At 46.5% G+C, this 26,749-nt stretch overlaps 1 protein-coding gene across 1 annotated transcript in view; it reads left to right on the forward strand.

Annotated features, from left to right (window-relative positions):
• The window catches only part of SAMM50 (SAMM50 sorting and assembly machinery component), a 199,078-nt gene that overhangs the window by 20,052 nt on the left and 152,277 nt on the right, over positions 1-26,749 (forward strand). The window contains exon 3 of the mRNA XM_086952726.1: positions 4,801-4,902. Coding sequence (XP_086808852.1) covers positions 4,801-4,902 — 102 coding nt within the window. The remainder of the gene's footprint in view (positions 1-4,800; positions 4,903-26,749) is intronic.

Genomic DNA, 26,749 nt, shown 5'->3' on the forward strand with positions numbered 1-26,749 from the left:
ATATTTATAGATAGGCTTAACATCACTGGTACACTAAAGGTTGTTCATTAAATGCTTATTTGAGTAGGAATCCTCTAATTCTGTCATTTCCAAAGTGACTGGATCAAAGTACAACCTAAGATGTATCGTCAACATGTCAATCCTATATTTAGCCCTACACTTAGTCTGTGGGTATCACCAGCTCCAATGCCCTTAGTCTTAATGACCTGGAGCAAAGTTGGCCCTTATAACCACAACGGATTGTATTCGTATAATAAGAGAATGCGAATAGCCTCTGCCGCATGGGTTGAAGCGACTATTGTCTGATCTGAGTTCTAGTAGTCATCCATCTTTCAAAACACTTGTTCGTAATCCTCACTAATATGTGCGATTGAAAATAAATAGTACTGTATCATTTATACTTATTGCTTCTGCAATATATATTATGATATTATTAAATTGGGGTTCAGCATAGTTACCTACAGCACTTGTGTAAGTCTTCATTCAAAATAGTAAAAACCTGAGTGTAGTCCTACCATATGTGTAGGTGGGAGCTTACTCCAATCCTGGGAGACAGTTTTTTTTAAAGTTCCAGTTAGTTTCTTTAAACATTTTGTATCTGATCTCTCTGTAACATGCTTTTCCAGGGCAATTATAGATGCAAACGTATCAAAACTTTATTTGAAATAATTTCCTCTTCTGTATTAATCAACCACTTTCTAGGAGGAGGTATCACTTTGCATGCAAATAATGTATTCTTTGAATTCCAGAGGATCTGACCACTAGCATCTATCTCTGTAGTATCCCTAATCAGAATCCAGCCAGAGACCCCTTGTGGTGGTAAAATAATCTTTAGATTAAAAAATGAGTGACCACTAATGTATTCTTTGCTACCTGGTCTTCTGACTTCAGTAAAATCGAAGTATAATTAAAAATCATGTAAGTATTTCATGAAGATCCAGGGGGCGCCTACATGAGCTGGTTTAGTTGGAATTATAACTTCATAGTGGGCATTAATTATCAGCCCCTCCAACTCCCTCAATTGTGATAGCAGAGTAAAATCATGCTTTATATTGTTCCTGTAATGCTGCTGGAGGGATCGACCAGGCTTCCTAGAGGTCAGTATCTCTGTACGCATCTAGTTCATGTTAAGAGATAGTGCCATTAAACATTTCTCATCAATAAAAACCATTCTTCAGGCTTCTGTTTGAGTAAAGTTACAATAAAGTCAAAAGTTATTAGCAGATTTGTATTGTCTCAGGCCCAGAAGGGATATAGACATTAAATAATACTCGAGAAAATGTCAGTCTCGAAGAGTATCAATGAAAATTACATTTTACGCCCTATGTCTCTAGGATTAAAAAAAGTTATCATTCCATGAATAGATAATTCACTGATAGTAAAACAACTATACCCCACTTGCATGACCTTTCCTAAAAAGGATAACAATTATCTGAAGAGAATTTGCTGATAACCCAGGTTTCTTGATTGCAAATTATTCCTGTTAGAATTCATTAAAAATTGCAACTTAATGAGAAATTGATAGTAGCCCTCCCAAATTTCACGTTGAGATCACCAAATTATTGTTAAAACAATAGGGAATTGGACTTACATAATTTATCATTACATATACCTGCCAACCCAGACTACGAATTTGCTTCTTCGTGTACCTATCCTGGGGTTCATGCTCTAACTTAGGAAATATTTATAGACTAACTGCAGAGGATCATTACAGAGTGGGCCCCTTTGATTAGCTTGGGGAGGAAAGGGGAGAGGAAGGAATTCACAGCTAGATTCGTAGCAATGTGGAGCATTTGGGATTCATTTTAATATCATTGTATAAATACATCGTTGAAGCATGACTAGTTACAGTATTAATGTCAATTCCACCCCTCAAAAACAAGATAATATCGTTAGGATTATAAAAGAGACCAGCTTGGAACTGTACTCCATTATGGATTTTGGGTTGGAAAATGTCTCCTGTAGTTCATCCAATTTAATATCTGCTGAATTAACCATGCACAGGTAAGGATTCCTAAGGATGTGGCATAATATTCAGTATTCATTTAATGAGTATTTGGCTTTGCTGAAAAGATTGACAAATTCGACTACTGAAAGAAATAGCTTTCTCATCTTTTAGTAGTCCAGTTAACGGCTGATGTAGTTTATAACTGAAAAATGTGCACTCAGATACATGATTACTGGTTAGTAATGGGTCCTTGCGGCTCCTAAATTCTAATGTCAAGAGGCTTAATTTGAATTCAGCTGCATAGTCAATGGCTGATGGTGCTGGATTCTGCTGCTGAAGCGTGTCTCATGAGTGTTGGATGATCTGCAAATCTGATCATTTTGGGTTCTTTTTTTGATAATCTGCACTTATTCTCTTATTTGATTTCCCCCTCCTTGGGTCTTTCATCCTGTTCGGTAGAGGCAATTGACTTTTACTTAGCCTTTTTCCTACAAAGTGCATAACTAGGATGTGTTTCTAATTCGACAGAGGAAGAAAGGCCTTGTGTAATTTTTTCAGATTTTTTTTTTCTTCAAATTAATACAGATGATGCTGTGGATCCTGTTTTTTAGTTGCCAACCCCGTCTTTACTGATGATCTGGCCTGAGCTGCTGAATTTACTGTTCTCTTATCCCGTTTTTGGGCCAAGGCATAAACTATGTTTCTCATTGTCTCATTATGGCAGCCCGCATCAGAGCCCACAGTGAAACAGACAAAATAGATAGCACGTGGTCTGAATTTGAAGAAGTTTTTCTAACAAAGTTAAATATAGAGACTAAGATTATGCTTAGTGCTTATAACACCTCAGAGAGATGAAAATTTCTTGTGGTGGATTTAAAGAAACTTCTTCGGAGAGGTTTTGTGTGAAAGGCAGATTGTCACTGGGGGTACTGTTAAATAGATAAAGCGTTGCTTTGGGACACCCCAGCTTTTACACTTGGACGTGGGTGTTCTGTTTCGATATTTATGAGATTGAATCCCTGCAGCAGTAGGCTATATGATTTTTATGTCTCCATCCACTCATAATTAGCTGAGTGGGTTTAATATATCCTTACCTTCTGTTTTCAGAGTAGCAGCTTGCTCCTGTACTTGATATTTGGGTTCGAGCATCTGTGCTTTCCAAGTTATGTCTTGGCAGCCATTTGGGTTATCTTCATGAACCTCAAGCTTGGAAAAAAGCTGGGATTGATGGTAGCCACACTAGAGCAAGTTCATTCATGTATTGTTTTTCGATGCTTTTGGAAATGGGGTATCGCAGGTCTTTTAGAAACAATAGTTCGGGTGCACAGATTTTTACTGTTCCTCATTGAGTCTTTGCTGATCCTCCTACCCCTGTTTTGTGTTCTAGTGCCTTCTCAGGACTCTTGGGTAAAGAATGTGTAAGGGAGTTACTTCTTCTTACCAATTTTATAAAATGCAGTCTGCAAGTCTCTGGAGAGCTAATGGGTCAGTAAAGAAAGTGAGGGGTCAATGCTACAGTATGAAAGCAAGAAAAGCAGAAGTAAGGTATGGTGGCAAAAGTACATGGATTTTTTAAGCTTTTCCAGCACTGCTATGTGCTCCTCTGACCTGCTCGGGTGCCACTCCCCTGCTGCCGCTGCCCAGCTCCTCCTGACTGCAGCCTTGCTCCCCGCTGCGAGGCTATCAGTTCTATCCCACAGTCCACTAGACCCACGGCATTATTGCATTTATTTCGTGTGCTCCCTGTTACTACTTGTGCCCCTTATTCACAAGTTGCTGCCTTTTTCCCCGCCCTTGCCAATTCCTTCTCGCCGCCATCCTGCCAGCCCCTCCTACCTCCCAGGTCTACTTATGGAGGCTGCTGAGGGGCCATGCCATCAGCGCGCCAGAGGCAAGCACATCTGCACCCTTCCGTGCCTGGACCGTGCCCAACACCAGGAAGCCTGGCTCCCCGCATTCCGCAGATACTCCGCCACAGATCTCCGTGCCCTAGAGCCCGGACACAACAACAATTGCTGCCTGGATTCATCTTACACCACAGAGAGAACTTTCACCTGCGTCCGCTGCCGGTACCTCTACATCCACCCCAGCACCGCCCACCAGCGTAGCCGCCACACCAGCACAGTCAGCCGTGACCTCCCCGGAACAACTCAGCTGCCTCCTGATCAATGCCCGGACCCTTCCTGGCACTGCATCCAAAGTACTTTGGCCTTAATTGACTAATTGATTAATGACTCGCTTTCTCATTTTTTCACAGATACAATTAATGTTGTGGCCAATGACCCTATCAAACTATACTGAAATAGGATAGTAAACAAAATAAACATCCAATCAAGTATCGAAGCTAGAAGGGCACATTGTATTAATGACTATTTTTCGAGTAAAACACCTGTTTTGTACAAAATCTCAGTTTACTATATTTTGCCAGACTCTATAAGCCTGTTTTTCTTTACGTCTAGAGGAATTGGCCGCTGTGTAAATTTTGACTTTAGAAGAAGAGTAATTCTATAAATGTAAAATGTGCTCTTTGATTTTGTGCCCAGTATATGGAATGCCTTTCAACCTGAATGGAAAGCTCTATGTTGGTTCGATGTGTCTGTCATTCCGTTCTTGCGGGTTCTTTCTATCTAGGCAACACACCATCAGCGATTACAAGAGAACCGTCATACCAAAGGGCTAACTGCAGCATTCATTTATTTTGTTTCTCAAAGTGTTTTTATATCCTATCTATTTTTCATTGCTATGGTGGGTGGGATGGGCTGTTTGCTAGAAAGCTACTATTCAAACTGTGCTTCACCTCCATGTTTGTGTTACATTTTGTTAAATTTATATTTTTTTTGTGTTATGTGAAGGTGATAGTTCAGCACGTGCACTTCGATGGCATTGGAAGGACAAAAGATGACTATATAATATATGAAATTGGAGAGGTTTTCAAGGCTAAAAACCTCATTGATGTAAGTATTGCTACTTGTTTTATCATGTACATCTACCTAATGTATTTCTGATGTTTGTATGCTGAGCCTTGTACTGAATAACATGCATGCTGAGATACCACTGTAAATCGCAGTTCCAAGCTGTGCGTTAGCTATACTGTTTGAGATACTGCGTTCTGTAGCTCTACTATACTGTTTCTTAGACAAAGCTTGTAAGCTTGTACTGGTAGTATAGTATGCTGGTTATGTATGCTGGGCTAGTACCAGGGGGGGTGTGAATACATATATATATTCTGAGCACATCATACCACAGAATCCACAATGCTAATTATATCTCACACCCTAAAATGATTTCATGTGACGTTATCAATGATGCCATGTGGAAGGTCATGAGCTGTATATAATGCATGGGTTTTGAATTGCACAGATTACTATAAATGGCAAATTTCAGGGTTCTTTATGTTTTAAATGGTTACCACAGCAACACTTTAACTGACATAGGCAGAAAATTGTAGACTTTTTTTTTTCTGCGTATGTACCACGTTGCACTTTATATATGAATGTAGTTGTGTATCTGAGTGCACATTTTTCAGTTATAAATGCATGCTGCACTTTGTATTAATTGCACATATAACATTTGTTTTTATAATTTGATAGCAAAGCAGTTATACATATGTATTCATATGAATTATATTGTGTGATAGATTTGAGTTAAAGTTCAATGGGATTAATCTGTAAATCTTTGCATTTTACATCACACATCATGAGGCATACCCTTTTCAAAATGATCACAAACTATATTAAAGTCATGCGAGAGAGGAACCTTTAGCTTTCTTCCTGGGAGATTGGGTTGTGTGAGGTGAGCTACAAATTTCTGTAGCAAATATCATTGGCTTCTCATAGCCAGCACAGCTTTAGTAGCTCACTTTGGATCACCACAATTGAGCCAGAGACAAAGAGTGACAGTTTCAAAGAATGGAGCAGCAGGCTTGTTTTACCTGCACCAAAGTTGGGTTTTGATTTTAATAAAGTCTGAAAATATATAGTGTGGATTCTTGAGTGTATCCATCTATGGTGAAAGGAGTTTTTGGAATTCACGAAAAAAATCAAATAAACGTTTAGTCTCATAAGACACATTGTTGCACAGAATACACCGCCCTCATGTTTTACTCTAGTGGTTTATGGGTTACAGTCCTACAGGTTCCTTGTTTCAAGTTGATTATTTGGCTATGAGCCTCTGCTTAGCCAGAAAGTCTAGAGGGATCAATAACTGGGCCCTATTTTGTAGAAAACATAAAAACATGTAATAGCTGTGTTTTATTTCTGGCAAATTGAGGCTAAGGTATGAGGAAAGGCTACTTTAACTTGCTTTAAACAACCTTTATTCAGTGAATACACAAACGTTCACATCAAATGTGTGTGAATATCTTATATATATTCACTGACAAACCATGGGTTTCAGGCACGTTATAGTTAGAAATTAGCATTGAAAAAACCTTAGAAATTCACTGAAAAAACCATAGGTTTCGGGCACGTTATAGTTAGAAATTAGCATTGAAAAAACCTTAGAAATTCACTGAAAAAACCATAGGTTTCAGGCACGTTATAGTTAGTTGGACATTTCACTCGTACAAAACCATAGAAATTCCTCCTTTTAGTTAGTTCTGCTAACTATAAATCGTGCCCGCGCAATGCAGTGCTGATGACGTCACATATTACATCACTCATGACCTGGTCAGTGACATCACGGAGGACATCACTGATGACCTCTCAAAAGACATTACTGATGACATCAGTGATGTCCCTGGCCACTTCTGGCCTTGGGGACCCCATCCCCGGGGCCTGGCCAATTCATTGGGGACCGTGGGCAGGTCCCCAATTCCCCCAGGCCCCCCCCCCTGCAGGAGCCGGCATTGCTTTTCCACATGGGAACCTGCTAAGATGCAGCTCCCCGTGTGGAAAAGCAATCTGCTTTGGTTTCCCGGCTCTCTCTTCCAAAAACCAAGCCAAAGTTTGCTATGACAGGGAGGGAGTCGCACGGCTCCTGCCCTGCCATAGCAAACCGCAGTGTCCCGGGGTTGGGCACCCTGGGACACTGCAAGAGCCGGCCCAGGGGGGTGGCGGTCCCCAGGGCCATCATAGGGCTCTAGGACGGGCCCCCCTCCCAACATTGTTAAAGCCCCGGGGAGGTGGTGGTGCCCCCCCACATTTGCATAGTTAGTGCCCCGGGGAGGTGGCGGTCTCCGCGGCGTGTGGGGGGTTTGAGCCCCACTACCCAGGTATTATTTATTTTTTAAAACAATCCCGGGGGGGGGGGGGGTCAAATGCGGGGAGGCCATGTGCCCCTGAAAATATTTTAGAAAAGCCCCTGGGGTGGCGGTCCCCGGGGTTGGGAGGGGGGGGGGGCGTGAGCCCCGCAAGTATTTTTAAAAAGCCCCAGGATGTAGTGGTCCCCGGGGCTGGGGGCCCCATTTGGGCCCCCATTACAATATAAGCATTGCCCACCTGAGGACTAAAAAATAACGAAGCGCAGGAGCCCGCGCTTTGTTTTTTTTTTTCTTCTTCTTCGTGGCAGGATCCGCGGATCCACCTCGCATATCGCACGTTTCTTTTACAAGATGGCTGCCAACACTTCCTGGTTTGAAGTGTTGACAGCCGATTAGCAGGCAGCTCGTGATCGGCAGGGTGCGCGGATCCACTGCGCCTCTATATATCGATATTTTTATTTTTTTATTTTCTCAGCAACTACTGAATGGATTTACACCATTTAAGAAAAAGAGTTCTTTCTCAGGCAAGGGCTACCTTAATGCGAAATTTGTTGTAATTCCGTTCAGCAGTTTGCGGTTGTAGCACTGATGACATCACTGATGACTCTCAAATTACATCACTGATGACATCCAGTGAATGTGGTTTAGTTTAAAATGTAAATTACCTACTGGCGGTCGCCAGTAGTTACCTACTGTTGGTCGCCAGTAGGTAGTTATAGTTAGGATTGTTTTCTATAGGAAATCCACAACATTCTATTGGGAATAACTTTTGCGCCGGTTGAGGAATCTGCCTGTAATTTTCCTTAAATTTGCCTCGCTTTGCTCCGCTCCTTCCCTGAAAGTTTTGGGAGGGATTCGTCAAGCGGGGGCCGAGATAAAAGGGGGTTCCCAAAACGTGTTTTCCCCATGTTAACTTCCATAGGGCGGTTGGACTCCCTTTTAGCCCGAACGGCTGAATGGATTTCCACAAAACTTGGCAAAATTGTAGGGACTGGTAGCCCGATGTGCCTTTGCTATGTCTCAAGATATGTGCTCCAGTGGATTTTGAGTAATTTAGGTTAAAAAAAATATATATATCTGGGCGGAGCCTAACCACAGATCTGATCTGATTGGCTGTCAGCACTTCATCCAAGAAGTGTTGGCAGCCATCTTGGGACCAATATACATGATAGCACCTCATTAAAAAGCATTGTAGTTAATAGAGGGTTTTAGGACTTTAGTTACATTATAAATCATTTGTTGATGGTACCATACTCATTTTAGGAATTGTGGTGTGTTCTAAGGTGATTTTACCATGTGAAAAAGCTAAACTGAAAGCATATTTTCTGTAAATTCACATTATCTTTCTCAGTCATGTGAGAATGAAGTCTGACATTCTCAGTAAAACATGTACATCCAACAAGGACAGAGACTGTCAGTTGATTCCTCTGTGTTCTACTGCAGCCTCCTAGAGTGTTCTAAAGAACAACTAGAGCGCTAACAATCCTCCTTATTACAAAGGTATAGCACACCTGAAGCCATCGTGATGGGAATAAAGCTGTATATGCAAATAAATGGATGTTCAATAGTTTATTTGCATGTGTGATTATGTTTGTGAGTAACTTTTGGATGACTGTCGGTGTGTAACAAGATGTATAGGTGTTTCACTACATATGATGAGTGAATATATGTATGAGTGACTATATAGAACTGTTGGTGAATGAGTGGATGTGTATATAGATGGATGGTGGTATTACTGAATTGGTTGTTGTAACGGGTATCTCTATTTTTTTGAAAATTTTAGTTTCTATTTTTGAATATGTGTTTCAAGGGTTACATTACACTGAAAGGAGGTCTGTCACTGTCACAAGGATGGTGTCATCAGTGATGTCATGAGTGATGTCACTGACCATGTCATGAGTGATGTAATATGTGATGTCATCAGCAGTGCATTGCAGGCGCGCAAGTTATAGTGAGTCCAACTAACTATAATGTGGGAATTTCAATGGTTTTAGGTCAGTAAAATTTCCAGCTAACTATAATTGGTGTGAAACCTATTGTTTTTTCAGTGAATTTCAAAGCTTTTGTAAATGCTAATTTCTAACTATAACGTCTCTGAAACCTATGTTTTTTTAATAAATGTATTTATACTTAAAAAAAAAAAATACAACGCAGGCAGACAAGAGTACGGACAGAGTATCACTGCAGTTGTACCGGTGAAGCGGGGACAGTAGACCAACATAATTGACCTGAGGGCCGTTAAAACACGGTGAGCGAATGATCCATACAATGGGGCATTATAGATAACATCATGGGAGAGCCCACATAATGCACATAATAGCAGTATTCAATCGTTGGGCAAATTTAGAGGAGGGGTGGATTGAGGGGGGAACGTGTGTCAACCTGTCAAGGGTCTGGGGGGGGCGCAGGCAGTTGCCACAGTGTTAGGCTATGTGTCATCAACTTCAGAAATGGGGTTTGTTAGCAGATATGTTGTGAGGGGTCCCCAGTTGTCACGGGGCCGGTAGGAAAGTGGGAGCAGCTCAGCAAAGGCGTACATTTGGTCCTGCCGGAATACCATATCTCGGATCCATTCCTTAAACTTAGGCGCCCGGCCTCAGCCCCAACGGCATGCAATACGACGTTTGGTGAGGAGGAGGCTGAAGGAGACTAATTTTCTGTGTGTCACTGCTATGGTTGCAGTATAGCCAAGAAGGGCAAAAAGGGGAGTGTGAGGGAGGTCTAGCGATGTCATTTGTTCCAGGGCTTCCAATACCTGGATACAGTACCCCTGCACAACAGCGCAGTCCCATGCCAGAAGGAAGAAGTCAGCCCCTGCAGCCCCACATCGACCGCACCTACCATCATCACGCGACCAAAAGCGACAGAGCTTGGCAGGTGTTTAATATGTACGGTGTAGGTATTTATAGTGGAGTATCCGGAGGCGGCTACTAGAGGTGCTATGTTCCGTTTGCCCGCAGCTCTAAGTCCATTGCTCCTCCGTTATGGTGAGCTGCAATTCTGCGGACCATTTATCCTTTGAGGTGGTTGGGGAAGCAAACTGAGTGGTGTACAAAGAGTGATAGATGGAAGAAACAAGATGAGGTGCTGCATCTTCGGCCAATATAAGGCGAAGTGCAACAACCTTAGGTGGCTCATTGGGGAAGGAAGGAGTGTGTTCTTTGAACCTCTGCCGTAATCGAATGTATAAAAAAAGGCCCACGGGGTAGGAGGGGGGGGGGTAGCGCGGCGAAGAACTACTGCGAGGTTCGGAATTTGCATAGGGGCCCGGGTTCTTGTAACAATAACTTGCCAAGCCCTGGCAGTGGTAGTGATCAGGGTTGGAGTTTCTGCATAGTTAGCATCAGCAGCGAAGATGGCGCCGTCTAATGGGATGGGGTCTGAGAGCCAGTGCTCGGCAGCCACTTGAGGCATGTACCTAGGAGGGGTGGAACCAGAAGTGTGCATAATGAGCCTGTGTGCAAATATAATAAAGCTCAAAATTGGGGATATCGAAACCCCCCTTGGCCGTAGAGGCGAGTGAGGGAGTCCCACTGCACTCTGGGCTGCGTACCTCCCCAAGTCAGGCGAATATGCTCTGTGCGGAGCATTGAAAAAAAGCCCTGCCTGGGTTGTAGGGTACGTTTTTGAAAAGATAAAGGATTTTAGGAAGGATAACAATTTTAATTAAGGATATACGGCCTGCGATGGATAGCGGAAGGGGAGTCCAGCGAGTACCATTGTCCTGTATCCCATCCAGAGTACAGCCATAGTTAAGGCGCATCAATTAATCATGATTTGCGGAAATCCAGATACCAAGATATTTAACCTAGTCAGGGCACTGCTCAATTGGAAAGTTAGGGGCAAATTCCGTAACTGAGGAGGTAAGGGAGAAGAGTTGAGATTTGGATCAATTTATATGGATCCCAGACTGACCCCAAAATCGCACAAACTCACGGAGCAGCGGGTTGAGGTTCATCTGGGGCTCTCTAATGTATAACGTGATATCATCCGCTTACAGAGAAATCCGGATATGTCAGGATGGGCAGCGGAGGGCCTTGTCTTGATGGTATTGCCTGACTTTAGCTGCAAGGAACTCAATTGCTTAAGCAAATAGGAGTGGCGATAGCGGGCATCCCTGATGGGTACCTCAAGATATTGGGATGGGAGACGAGGAGTGACCATTAATAAGGACTATGGCAACGGGCTCAGTATAGAGGAGGCAAACCCAGGATATGAATCCCCGTGGGAAACCCATGATTGTCCCATTCCACCGAGTCGAACGCTTTTGTAGCGTTGAGGAATACCGCAGCAATGGGTATCTTTGGGTCTATCGTGTGCAGAGTGGAGAAAAGAGTGTGCAGATTATGCGAGGTCGCTCGCCCAGAAACAAAGCCAGCCTGGTCCGGGAGCATCAGCTTATCCATCAGAAGGCTAAGGCGGTTAGCTAAAAGGTTTGGAAGGATTTTAGTGTCCGTATTAAGTAAGGATAAGGGTCTATATGAGTCTCAGCAATCTGCCGCTTTGGCAGGCTTAAGAAGGGACAAAATTAGTGCTAGCCTCATGGAGGTGCGCAGGCAGCCATCTTCCAGCGCTTCATTAAAAACGATTTTAAGGATGGGAAGCAGCTGGGCTATGTAAGCTTTATAAAAATCGACAGAAAGGCCATCCGAGCCTGGGGCCTTACCAGGTTGCATTTGCATAATTCCTTTGCCTATCGTCCAACCAGCTCAAAGTGATATCTTGCAGGAAGGGGGCAAAGTCAGGGGGTTCGGTTCTACAAGTGCGGTATAATGTGGCATAGAAGTCAGTGAAGGTGCGCAGAATATCCTGACTGTTTTTGTGCTGTATTCCCTCGGAATCTGTAATCTCAAGGACATAATTGGCGAATCTAGGGCGTTGTATAATTTGCGCCAACTGCCTGCCTGGGCGTTCGCCCTCTCCATATTTGCGCGCAGTGTAGTACTTTCCGCAAAAGCTTGCTCCTGAAGCAGCTGTTTCCTTAAATTCTGTGAGCTTTTCTCTGAATGTAGAGAGCTTTTGACCTGAGTTCGGTCCCCAGAGTTCAACCTCTAACTGTTTGAGTTCATTCTCAAGTTTATGAAGGGTACGGCACAGATCATGCACCACCCCAAAGCTTTTGGCCATGCAGGCCACCCATATTGTGACCTTAAAAGCTTCCCACACTACACCCACCGGAGAAACAGAATCAATATTAGTCTGGAAGAAGGAGGTGATCTCACCTATTTCCGCTCTGAACACTGTATAAAGTAGAGCCTCCGGAGCAAGCCGCCAGAGCAAGCTGCCAGATTCGGGGCGCGGATCGCATATCCGGTGGAGCAATAATTATGAGAACTGGCGCGTGATCTGAATAAGTCCTATCGAGGTGGGTGGCACGCTCAGTCCAGGAAACTGCACCCCGGGAAACTACCCAGTAGTCCAATCTGGCCCATGAGGCATGGAGGGCAGTTTAATGGGTACCCTCTCTATCTCCAGGGAGGGGATGGCGCCAGACATCAGTGAGCCCATGGGCTGTGAGAATTCCCTGTATGGTTGCCTGTGTTTTGGCAACTGAGGCAACTGATAGGCTGCTGCAAGAAGCTAAAATAACCCATGCAGAACTCCAACAATGCCTTTGTATCATAGATTACAAGTCTTGCACCCAAAAGACACCTACAGATGCAGATAAACCAGATGCACTTCTGCCCCATCAAATACAGCCGGATCTCTCATCTACACCCATTCTCTCAATAAATAAGCCTACCCACAGGATTGCCACAATGCACCTAGACATTAACACAGCTTTCTGTGACTTTTACACACTACTAAACGCTGCCCCGTTGCCCCCGGATCTGGCGAAAGTCACGTTTTTTGCAACAAGCAGGACTGCCAAGAGTGCCAGCTGCTGATCAAGAGCCCCTTGCTGCCCCTATTTCAGCAGGCTAGATACGAGAAGAGATCAGAGAACTAGCCTGCAATTAAACGCCGGAGTCTGACGGCATCCCCGTTAAGTTTTACTCCATGTATGTAACGCGATTAGTTCCTCAATTAGAAAAATATGTAATGCCTTGCTTGAGAATGGCTCCTTCCTACGTACTACTTGGAAGGCATTTGTGACCTCACTGCTGAAGCATGGCAAGTCACCCACATATCTTACTTCATCTAGACCCCTGTCTCTGTTAAATACTGAATACCATTTTAAACAAAATACTTGCTTGTAGGCTACTCCCGCTGCTTAAGGGCTATTACCATGGATCAATGTGGCTTCGTAGCCCGATGTTGTATCTCCCTTAATATCTGTAGTTTTTTCCACATATTGGAAGCTGCTCATGAGCATTATCCATTTGCTGGCTGTGTGTCCCTGGATATTTGCCAGGCTTTTGACACACTAGATTGGGATTACATGATAGCACGGTTGACCAAATTCGGCATCCCCTCGGCACATATTAGATGGGTGAAATTATTATATACAACATCTTGTACAAGGCCTTTTATTTCTGATGTGTACCAAATCTCGTAAGGAATACGACAGGGCTGCCCCCTTTCGCTGCTCCTGTTCGTGCTCACCATTGAGCCTATTGCTCAATGAACAAGACAGAAGGCTGTTGACTGGGCCATTCCCATAGGCCGCACAATCCATTCCGTGTCCTTATATGCTGATGACATTATCCTATACCTTTAAAAACCTCCAAGTGAGCCTGGACGGGACAACCCAGCTACTGGCCAAATTAGGGGCATTATCAGGGTTGCAGGTGAATGCACATAAATCACGCTCAGACTCCTTGCTGCCACTTGGGTCCACCTCTGTACATGTGGTTCCACATGCGTTCCAGTATTGGGGATTCAAATCTATTGAGGGACGCAGGACCTGCTCAAGAGCAACCTTGTCTGCAAGATCAACTTGTTTCGCTTCCACATTGCATTCTTGACTACATTACCTCTATCAGTGTCCCGTGCTGGTAAAGATGGTCATGCTGATGCGCCTGCTGTATGATTTTGTTAACCTACCGACAGTGGTGCTGGCCTGAGTGTTCAGGCTGTTTAACACCATGTTAGTGGAGCTCGTGTGGGTAAAGGGTCGCCATAGGATAAACCGTGCAAAGTTACAGTTGCCAATTGGGTCTGGGAGCCCCTGATTTTAAAGCTTACTGCCTGGCCGGGCAACTTGAGTGCTTGTCTTACTGGTTGGCTGGCCAGAGTCTGATGGAGATCAGATATACAGCGGAAAGGATTGGACAGGGGCACTCCACTAGTGTGCGTGGATGCAGTGGTGACGCCGACAGACTCCCTCCTATTGCTCAAAGCCCTGACTTATTGGAAGATGGCAAGGAGGTACACAGGTTTCATGGTTCCATACGCACCAAATATTCCTCTGTGTTGCCTTCACTCGTCCTCGGGTACACTGGCAATGTGCAGGCTTGGCCCTTGGAGGCAGGAGGGGGTAGAGGGGATGAGCTCCTTATTCCAATATGGTGTATTGCTGTACCACTCAGAATTTGTGTAAACACATGGGCTGACTGAAGACCTCTTTCTTACACACACCAGTATTCTTCAGTATATACGATGATACTGAACCCCCAGCGGGAGAGAACCAGAGACGCATACAGCACTTCTGGCATTACACGCTATGGGGCATGGCAGACACCTAGTACGTTTGCTCTACCGTTCTATTCTATCCCATCTCCTGGTATCACTCTTTCTTAAAAGCTAAATGGGAAGACGCTCTATTCTGTAAGCTTTCAGGATTGGGCTACTCTAATAGCGTATCCTGCAAAAATCTCCAGTAACTCGAGATTTAAATTCATCCAATTCCACATAGAGTAAGCCATATGTTTCTGTCAGCCTCTACCACATGGCCTCACTGTCTTACAGCAGACACCAATCTCATGCACATGCTATGGTCCTGCCTATCGCTGTCTGCTTATTGGGCTGAGATCTCCACAGAGTCAACAGATCTGACTGGCATCACACCATGGGATACCCCAGCAGGCTGTTATTAAGGCTATATCCTAGACCAAAGAGTACTCAAGTGACATTTTCTTTATTGATTTTCCCCTTTTGCTGGCAATGCGTCTAACAACCAGACAATAGAAATCCCTGAGAGCTCCACAGCTGATTCTATGGCGGGAGGAGGTTATACTCTGGGAATAGGCAGAGAGTGGAGCAAGACGGCAGGAGGAATATAGAGGGTTGCGCCATCTCACTCGGATGGGAAGGCCTTTTATAAAGATTCAAGCTACAAGGTGAAGCCTCTGAAGAGGAGTAATATGCATGTTGCTCTAGCTATATATACAATAGATATCTTGCCCACACTAACGCCCTTGCTACGTCCTCACACAATATTGGTCTAGATGCGCACAGCACCCCTTTTCAGCACCAATGCCTGGTGCGCTTATCAACCTTTACCTACGGAGTACCAGCTATAACATGGTACTCCTCTATTACTATGCAGACATTGTGGCCACACACCAGCACCTCCACACATGTTTGATTTTGATCTATTGGTTATGGTTTTCCTGAACAGAAGCCTGTTGAATGCATATGTTATGTTTCACATGTGTAGTGACTTTTCTATAATACATTGTCTGTTGTGCAATTGTGATAGGGATGTCAGAGATGTGAATTCCTTAAATGTAGTAAGGTTTGTGTTAAAAAAAGAAAAAAAGGGACGTCTTAATCTCTTCGCACCAAAAAACACAAAAATTAACCTGACCTTGTGTAATGTAACTGGCGCTTTTGTAAAGCACTCCAATACCTTCGAGTCTGTTGAGTTCACGCTCTGTAAAAATACTACCAAAAATATTCTGATCTTGTGTAATGCACCTAGCGCTTACGTCAAGCGCTCCAGCACCTTCGGGTTGCTCAAGTGCACATTATGTGACAAAAAATGTCTCCCAGTCCCTGGGGAGCTGCCTTAAATGTGCTTTGGAATTAGTGCTCTGAAAGGTAGAGTACGACACGAAGAGGCAGCCGGACTGGCATGCTGCGACTGGGGATTGACAAATGTTTCTCCCATTTGTCAGGTAGAGGGAAAATAATGAATAAACTGGTGCGGTGTCTGTATCACTTAATCTCATTGCACCTAAAAATAAAAAATCTAAACTGACCTTGTGTAATGTAACTGTCGCGTTTGTAAAGCGCTTAAATAACTTTAAGTCAGTCAAGTTTGCGCTACATAATGATGCCCCCAAAATTTAATCTGACATTGTGTACTATAACTATCGCCCATGTAAAGTGCTACAACACCTTCGGGTCGCCTGAGTGCACATTATATAAACAAGCGTCAGAGAAATTGTGACGATAGTTGCCCAAGCCTTGCCCTTAAGTGTGCTGCAAGGTTGGACTGCTGAAGGTCCAGTGACCGAGGCTCGCTAAAGCAACTAGTAGGGAAGCAAGAGGGGTTCGGGAAAAACCCTCACACTTTGAAGTTAAAGAGAATTGAAGAAGCAATTTCAAAAATGTAGTCTAAAGCATCTAACATTTCATCTTATTATTTAAAAAATATACATATTTGTATTTTGTTGACCAAACATTGCAGTAATAACGAGTACAGACAGCATGCAGCAAATCTGGCTTCCAACTCCAGTAGATTCTTATCACGGATAACAGCCATAAAAAACCCACTGTCCCCTTCTGCCCCACCCCAGCCCCATCAAGACAGCCATTGACTCGGACCAGTATAATATCAGAAATGAAAACCACATTATAGACAGCATTACACCTGGCCGCAGCTCATTCACATTCTTCCGGATGTGCTCTGGCGGTGGCTCCCACTGTTTTCCAGTGTTTCCAAAGAGTAATATTGCATCCTTTTGCCCCACACCTTATGCAATTTTCGAGGACCGCTCCTACTGGCTGGTGTTGCTTTATCCGCCACCATATACATGTTCATGCCCCAACACCATTCCTGCATAGTTGGGCATTCCCGTGCCCCCAGTATTGGGCTATGTCTCGCTTAGACACAACCAGACCAAAGCCGGAGAACAAGATATGGACTCGTGGCATGTCCATATCATTGGAGATCCGCAGAAGGAGAAATTTAGGATCCAGTGGGATCAATGATTCAAGAATCCTACCGAGTTCTCTGGTTATTGCCAACCAATAATTGTGTATTTGAGGCAGCTTCAGATTGTGTGGAAGAAGGAGCCGTTCTCCCTCTGGTACCTCAGATAGTTTGGGAATTGCGCCCTTCCCATGGCATGCAGTTGATGCCTGTTATAGTATACTCTGTGGGGTATCTTGAATTGGACTGGACGTAGCACGGATTTGATTGCTACCTCCCTTGGATGCATCAAGGCCACCTCCCAATTTATATCCTCGATATCCCCCACCTCTGCCATCCATCTCTCCCGGAGCTTGTGTAAAGTTTCTGGCATGTTGTTGAGGTTTCTGTAAGTAAGGTAAATTGATCCTTTCCCCTGTTCTTCTGGTAGTAGCCTTCCCTCTGACGAGGCGTACTCTGGGATTCCTTCACCCTTCAGCCTGCTATGCATTCCTTATTTGTGCATATTTTAGGATTTGAGTTGTGTTCATTCCGTATACCTGTTAAAGGACTGAGAATGGTTTAACATCACCTCCCTTAATGAGGTCTCCCACCTTAGAAATCCCAATCCTGTCCCAGGCCACAATTTTTTTTTTTTTTTAAATAGTTTTTATTGCAGATACTCAGACATAAGACCAACATTAGCATAGTTATTCAAGTAAGACAGTGTTACATAGTAGATTTCAGATCATGGAACCCCAAGTGTCTCTCCGGTGCATAGCCCAAAGTCAATCTGACAGTATCTTCGAATCATTCTCCGAATCATTCTCCGTGTATCCTCACCGTATCATAGGGGGTATCCACGGTAGTCATCTAAGCATCTGCTTTTTAGTTTGCTACCCCCCCCCCCCCCCACAACAAGCATTTCTGTGAATGAAAAAAACAGCATAACATCCCCCTGTTCAAAACTTAGCTGTACAGTCATGGTAGTGGCATTATACAATTCCCGCAACCCCCACCTCTCCCTCCCGCCCTGGTAAACAAATGGTACAGGTATATTGCATGAAGCATGGTGTGACTGTCTCATCGAGTTTCACTCCGTATGTGCATCTCCGCCACCAGCTCGCCCTTCCTCCTACCCTGGGGCTCAGTCACAAGCCTCCCACCCCCAATCCACCGTCCAGCCCATGGTACTGTCTCCACTTCGACCAGACCCTTTTAAACTTTTTCGGGCCAGGCCACAAATTCTTGTATTTTTATATCTCTGTAAGCCACGTCCTATCTCACAATGGTGTCTTCCTCGTAGGCTTGTTGTGCCAGCCAGTAGTTTTCATGGCTCAATTCCAAGCCGCAAATGTAATCTGGCTGGCCGGGAGGAGGCACCGAGTCTCCTCGACTCCTTAGAGATAGTGTAGGTAGGACTGTGCTAACCCATTGTGCCAGTTTCAGCTTAAAAGTTGAGTGCTCTAGAGGGGCAAACAGCCAATTATTAATATCGATGAGTTGGCCATCCAGTAGTAGGCACTGAGGTCGGGCAGGGCTAATTTGACATTGTATTGGTTGTATTTGAGAGTTTTTAGGGCAATTCTGGCATGATTACCATCCCACAACAGAGTCCTCATATCTCCCCCGATTTTAGTTAAGATCTCTTGGGAGATCAGATAGTTACAGTTTCTGCAGCACATCTAACAGTTTGGGTAGTGAGATCTTTTTGAACAATGCAACTATACCCCTGAGTGAGAGGCAGTCCAAGCCACCTCTCCATTTCAGCTTGGCAGTCTCCTGTCGCTCATCCAATGTTTAGCTCAAAGCAGAGTTCCCACCCCAACTTCATGAATTTACCTAAGTACTTTAATCACCTTGTTGTATGCCTCAAGCGACAGGGGAACGGGGGCACCTCTGTCTCAGTCTGCAGGAGGTAGAGCACAGATTTATCCCAGTTGATCGTATAATTGGAATAACTTCCACAGACCTCGAACAGTTGGAAGATCTTAGGAAAGGACTCGGATGGATCTGTGATATAGAGAAGAATGCCATCCTCATAGAGTGAGATCTTTTTCTCTAGTACGGTGTCTCCCATAATTTTGAAGCTGTGAATCCCTGAATTACTGCGAATTGCACATGCCAGAGGTTCTATGGTGAGAGCGAACAGGAGAGGGACAGAGGGCAGCCCTACCTCTACCAATGGGGAACTCCGAGGACAGCACTCCATTCGCTCTCACTTCCGCCACTGGGGCCTGATATAGTAGTTTGACCCATTTCCTGTAACAGGGATCAAACCCAATCTTGACCAAGGTACGTTCAAGGAAGGGCCAATGCACAACATCAAACGCCTTTTCTGCATCTGGTAACTAAAAGGACATGGGGATCTGACTGTTTTTTTTTTCTCTCATTTTGCCAATTGTGCATCTGTTTAAGGTTGAAGTGTGTCGACCTACCAGGCATAAAGCTGGACTGGTCCCCATGGATCAGAGGCATGATAAACTACAGTAGCCTGGTGTCCAATATTGTTGCCAACATTTTCACCTTGGTGTTGCGTAACGAAATTGGGCAGTATGAGTCACTTCTCTCTTTAGGCCTGCCGTGCCACTACGACTGCACCCCTGTTTCCAGGAACATGTTTAGGAGATGAGGTTCCAATAGCCCTAGGTAGCATTTTAAAATTCTGCAGGGATGCCATTGGGTCCTGGAGTCTTATTAGAGTTGAGCTTTGCCTTGTCAGCTTGGACTTATGCCAATGTAATTTCGACTTTGAGGGAGGAACAATGGTCCTCTGCATCTAATTTGGGAGTGGTTATGTATTAGACCATTTTTGATTTGGGGCAGCTCCTTTGATGCCCGGGCTTTATAGAATTCCTCATAGCAGTGAGCAAAGGTCCTAGCTATGGTTACGTCGGAGTCAGCACATTCTGCCCCTGGTCCAACTATCTGATGCACCCATCTGAACTCCACTTCCCTCTTCCCCAACCATACAAGGAGCTGCCTGGCCTTTTCGCTGGTATTTTAGAGTCTGTGCAATGTAGCTAACATTAGAGTCTTACCACAGTCTTGTGCCAGAGTTCGGTGTTCCTCCCTCAGCAGATCCAGTTTCCTAAGGCTGTTGTGGGGGAGGTGTGTATGGTTCGGTTCCTAGGTTCCCCTCAAAGTCTATCAACTGGAGGAACGACTCACAGCCACGGAGCAACGCATTTCCGACGCAGACGATGTTGCCTCCACTCATACCACTCAGCTAGCCCGCATGGACAATCTTCTCCGGGTCATAGCAGCGAAGAACGAAGATTTGGAAGCCCGCAGCCGACGCAACAACATCCGCGTCACGGGCATTCCGGAATCGACCAACACGGGCAGGATGGAGCTCTACGTCGAGAAGATCCTCAAGGGGTCCATAGGCGAGGATGCTTTCTCTCCACAGTTCATTGTCGAGCGAGCACATCGGTCTTTGGCGCCTGTTCCTAAGCCTGGCCTACCACCCAGGCCAATCATCGCTAAACTGTTAAACTACCGTGATCGCGATGTGGCGCTGAGGGCTGCTCGCACTCAACGATCCCTCCAATATGATGGTGTAACCTTTTCTATCTATCCGGATTTCACCCCAATGGTGCAGGAGGAACGGCGTAAATTTCTCCCTGTGAAGAAGAAGCTACGTGAAGCGCAGCTGGACTATGCATTGCTCTACCCGGCGAAACTACGGATCACGCACCAGGGGAAGCAACGTTTCTTCACAAACCCACAAAAAGCCGAAGACTATTTGAAATCACTCCGTGGGGCCAGGGGAGGCGATCATGCTGCTGCTGCTGATTTAAGGGATGATGATCCTTCTGCTGCAGAGGACGAACACTGATCGTGAGCATGTACCTGTATTGCACCTTTGTCTGTATAGAGCGAGCACGGAGCCTCTACCTCCTGTGGGTTCCGAGATGGCAGTCTCTTCGACAGGACTCGGCGATGCCTGGACACTTCTGTGGTAATGTATGCCAGGATCCGCTTGCCTAGCCCTGGTCTCCACCGAGGGCGGTACAGTTTTGGAGGCCAGTGGCGGGTACAGCAGTTGTGCGCCCTTGATATCGTCATCCCATCGGGTGTACCCCACGTTGACTGTTAAAATGTTAGACTCTGCTGTTGGGGGAGGGGGAGAGGGAGGGGGGAGGGGACAGAGGGTGGGACTGGACGGCTGCAGGCAAGTTGGGGGCGCTGTAGTGGGTGGGGGGGGGGTATTGTTGGGATGGGGGAGGCCTACACACCGAAGATTTTTTTGGACTATGTCACTTCGTGTTGCTCACATAGACTCGACTCATTGGGGAATGGTTGCTCTGCTTTGCTGGAGAAGCAATGTTACATCACACTATGCTAAATGGCGGGTTTAGGGTCTGTGACACAACTTCACTGCATGTCGTGGAATGTCCGTGGGCTCAATAATGCTAGGAAATGTCGTGATGTTATCGCATACCTCACTAGGCATAATGTACATGTTGCCATGCTCCAAGAAACACACCTGTCACCACGAGGGCGGACCACCTTTGCATGTAAATGGGCTACCACCCGCATTTTCTCATCATATTCCACGTACGCCAGGGGGGTGGCCATCCTACTCCGGGGTGCTGTCCCGTTTCACAAATGTGGGGAGCTGTTGGATGGGGGAGGTCGTTACGCTCTACTCTGGGGGAGATTGGGCCATGACACTGTTACGTTTGTAAATTGCTATGCCCCTAATGTGGACACGCCCTCTTTCTTCACCACTCTTTGGGGTAAGATCCTCGACGTGGGCTCCCGCCATGTCATCTGGGGTGGGGACTTCAATCTGGCATTGGTACCCAGCATGGACAGGGCGGACGGGGCTGCCCACTACAAACCTAAGGCGAGGGAGGCTCTCGAGGGCATCATGACGGAGGGGGCCCTGGTGGATATATGGCGGTCCCTACGACCGGTCAGACAGGAGGGAACCCACTTCACCCCGCAGACTGGCACTTGGGCTCGACTGGACTACTTCCTTGTCACCCCCGGTCTCATACCTGGAGTCTCGACAGTCACGCATCTGCCGAGAACATACTCGGACCATAGCCCAGTCCTGATGCATACTAGACTCCCTGGGTGGGATTACCCTAGGCCTCCATGGCGCTTACAACCGGCGGCTTTGTTGGATGCCCTTTTCTGTTCTGAGCTGGGGGAGGAAATCGCGGACTTCTTTCCGAGGAATAAGGGGTCGGTCGACTCAGTAGAGCATATTTGGGAGGCCTTTAAGGTAACTGTCAGGGGATTTTGCATAGCTAAAAGTTTTGGGGTCCTCCGGGACATACAAGCCACTATCCGTCGACTGCACGGGGAACTGCGAGCGTTGGAGAATCGTATGGTCGAAGGGGATGACCCTGCCTTACACGCGGAATTCAGGGTCAAACTGACCAAGTATGAAGAGGAGGCTGACAGGGAGGCAAGATTCAAGGGGAAACACTGGCAGGCTCGGAAATATTGCGAAGGCGACCGCCCGGGTAAAGCTCTAGCGGTCTTGACTCGCGTTCCCCGTGACCGCAACGCCATACTGGAGCTTACTGACAATCAGGGACACACGATCAGGGACCCGGAAGTACTGCTTGCCACTTTCACCTCACATTACCACACTCTATATACCACCACTGCTACAGAGGAGATGCCCTACGCAGACTATCTGAGCGAAGTGGCACTCTGTTGGCTTAGTGACGGCGACAGGGCTTTCCTGGCGGCTCCGTTCGAACTGGACGAAATCCGCGAAGCCATCATGTCCCTCAAAAACGGTAAGGCGCCCGGCCTGGATGGCTTACCGGCTGAATTTTATAAAGCGTATATCGATGTCATGGCACCAGTCCTTCGTGAAGTCTATGAGGAATCCCTCGCGGATGGTATTCTCCCAGGCTCCATGCGTGAAGTAGTCATCACCTCCCTTCTTAAACCCGGTAAAGACCCCTGTTCCTGTGGATCTTACCGCCCCCTTTCCCTCCTAAATTGCGACGTGAAGATATTAGCCAAGGTCCTAGCTACCAGGCTGTCCTTGCTCATGACTAGGATCGTATTGCCAGACCAGTCGGGGTTTGTCCCCGGTCGCTCCACTTCTCATAACCTGCGCACCTTATTCTCGCTTCTCCGCACGGTACATCCTGATATCCCAGTCGCTGCTGTCTTCTTAGATGCTTCCAAAGCCTTCGATTCAGTTGAATGGCCCTACTTGTTTTCGGTGTTATCGGCTATGGGCTTCCCCAAGCTGTTCCTCTCCTGGATACAGCTCCTCTACACACGACCGACGGCGAGAGTTCTCGTCAATGGCCGTCTTTCTCACTCGATAGACATCACGAGGGGCACGCGTCAGGGCTGCCCTCTGTCTCCCCTCCTTTTTGCGATCGCAGTTGAACCTCTTGCTTGTCGGCTCCGTCAACTGCATCGAGAGGGTGCCGTGCAGTGCCTACAGCGCCAGATAGACGTTTCCCTCTACGCGGACGACGTCACCCTTTATGTCAAATATCCTCATCTTCATCTCAATCCTCTATTGAGGGAGTTTGTAGCTTTCGGGGGCATGTCGGGGATCCACATTAATTGGTCCAAATCGCAGCTCCTTCCCCTCACTAGCTCAGTGGTTGATTTCCCCCTCGACTACCCTCTTGAATGGTGTTGTTCGGACATTCGCTACTTAGGCATACAGATTTCGCGGGATCGGGAAGAGACCCTTCGCTCCAATTACGGAGTGGCGATCACGTCCCTCGCTACCACAATCGACCGTTGGATCACGCTGCCCCTCTCCATGGCTGGTAGGGCGTCCCTCATCAAGATGGTTGTGTTGCCCCGTTTCCTGTACCTTTTTCTCAATATCCCGTACTACCCGGGCGCTTTCTTTTTCAAGACCCTGAGATCGGAGCTCTGTCGCTTGTTCTGGGGGGGCAAAGCCCCACGGCTGAAATGGTCCACGCTGATACTACCTTACGAGGCCGGAGGATTCGACGTTCCCGACATGGAGGCTTACTACCTCTGTGCGCAGGCCCACTATGCTTTTCATTGGATGGTTCCCACGCCCTTCATGCCGCAACTCGCAGTGGAGGACTGGATCGTGCACCCTATACCGCTCAATGGCTTACTTCATTGCCCGGAGTCGATGATCCAGACTCCGAACACATCGGTTTCCTGCACCCTGGACGCATGGCGCCGCCTGGCCGGGAGGCTCTCCTGCTCCTTCCCCTACTCTCCCCTTCTCCCTCTGACATTTCATCCCTCGCTCGCTCTCTTGCAGGAGCGCGGCTTCCAGACACTCTGTGGTCGGTTACGTATTGTCACCTGGGGTGACCTCTTTGCTAATAAAGTTTTCAAATCCATTGACATCTTCTTTGCCACTCATGTCCGCTCCCCGCTCGACGTATTCTACTACCTTCGCCTCCGGCAGGGGATGAAAGACATCCTTCCTGATTATCCCCGTGAGCCAGACCTCCTGAGCCCTCTACATTTTTTGCTTGGTTCGCAGGATGGAGCACATTTGGTCTCTGGCCTGTATCGCCGACTTCGGTCGGACATTGACCCTCCTGAGTCGGGTGCTAGAGCGGCCTGGAATGCGGATTTGCATCCCGCTCTTACTGATGAGCAGTGGCAATACTGCTGCGCACTTACTGCCAGGATCTCAGCTAGCAGCAGGCTTAAGATAATACACTACAGGTTCCTCCAACGTCTATACTATACCCCAGTTAAGAAATTCAGGTTCCACCTTGCCGATACCGACAGCTGCGACCGCTGTCGAGCTGATCATGCAGGCTTCCTGCACCTCGCTTGGGAGTGCCCGGCCGTGCGGGCGTACTGGCAGGAGGTGACGGAGGCCCTCACCGAAATGACCAAGATTCCCGTAGCAGCAGACCCCCTTATCACCCTGCTGGGGCACACGCCACACATCCCGAAGTCCAGCAGGAAATTTGTTGACACTGCCTTGCTCATGGCTAAACGGCGTGTGGCATGTCGTTGGGGCCGTGGCAGGGCTCCAAAGTTTAAGGACTGGCTCTCAGATATGACTCACTGTCAGGTCCAACACGTCACTTATTCAGAACTTTTACCGCTTCCAAGCAGGCCCAAAGACATCTGGGAACCACTGGTTTCTTACCTGTCGAGACAGGATGACGACGACACGACCTCGGACTGACGGCTGGGGGTGACCAGAGGTGCTAGATACCTGGGCGACTGGGAGTCCTACGTTCCTAACGCTTACATCTCCTGCATCTTCGTTCACTCATACATCCCCCACCTACTACATGGATTATGCCGATGCGACACCTGGGGTGAATAGCGGATTCTCTACATCCTACTGCACGCCGCATCCCCACCCTTTCCTCACGACTTCCACTCCATTAGGACATGACGCATGACCCCTGCCTTGTTGTTGTATGTGCCCTGCGGAAGCACCTGCCATCACTACAGACTCGTGTTGTAATCTATGCATGATGCCCCATGTGCAACAATATTGACACGTCCTACTGTTTTTCTCTTTATTCAGACATGTGCGAAGCCTCCTTCCTTTTTCCTTTCTTTTTTCTCTTTTCTTTTCTCTGATTAACTGTTCCGGGTTGCTAAGAGTTGGGAAGAAAATGATAAAAAATCTGTTCTACTGCTGTAAATCCTGGGCTGTTCATACCCCTTCTCCCCCTCCCCCCTCCCCTCTACCCTCCCCCATCTTCCTCCTCCTATCTCTCTCGCCTCCCCTCTCCACCCTTTTTCCTTTCCCCCTCTTACCACCTGCCCACCCTCCCCTTCTCTCTTTATCTAGCATGGTTTATTGCCACCGGGCCTCCGGGATGCCGGTATCAAGGCTGTGTCTACCACTACCAATTCTTTTACCTTGCTACTGTGGCTCTGTCGCTGCCAGCCTCCGGGTTGTGGGCATACATAGCAGTGTAATTTTCTAACTATGCAATAAAGCAGTTTTGAACACCAAAAAAAAAAAAAAAAAAAAAAAGGTCTATCAACTGACCTTCGAGCGTTTCCAGGACACCTGCAGCCATCCTCTTCTTCTGGGCTATCAAATTCTGAGCTCTGTTCCGGAGGACCGTTTTATATGCCTCCCTAGCACTATCGTGGATGTGATCAGGTCTCTGAGTCCACCCTCAGCCTGACTGCTACCTCCCATGCATTGAGCTTCCAACCTGTCCCCCTGCCACATCACCTGCCCAGCTTCTCTAACAAAGAGGAGTGATCTGAAAGGCCTCTGGCCAGATCGTCCACCTAGTGTATAGTGCCCACCTCACTGGCGGGTGCAAAGACATAGTCGAAGTTGAAATACACTTTGTAGGCCCCAGAAAAGTAGGAGTATCTTCTGTTTAGGCGGTGCACGTGCCTCCAGAGGTCCGAGAGGCCGAAAGAGGCAGCAAAATGCGCAAGCAGGGTTGTTTGTGCATCTGTACCATGAGTCCCTATACTGTCCTGTTCTATAGCCATAACCTCTTTTAAGTCTCCTCCCACAATGTGCATTGAGGAGTCTGCCTTTAGCAAGATAGCCGCTGACTTCTCCAGTGTGTGGGCCTGTAGTCACGGAAGTGCGAACACAATTAGCAGTCTAACATCTGTACAATTCCAGAAACCCTTCACTCCCACATATCTACTTGATGGGTCTGTCTGATGGGTCTGTCAGATGGTTTGTCATACGAAAGGG

Source organism: Lissotriton vulgaris, chromosome 1_2, assembly GCF_964263255.1.
Source record: "Lissotriton vulgaris chromosome 1_2, aLisVul1.2, whole genome shotgun sequence".
NCBI lineage: Eukaryota > Metazoa > Chordata > Amphibia > Caudata > Salamandridae > Lissotriton > Lissotriton vulgaris.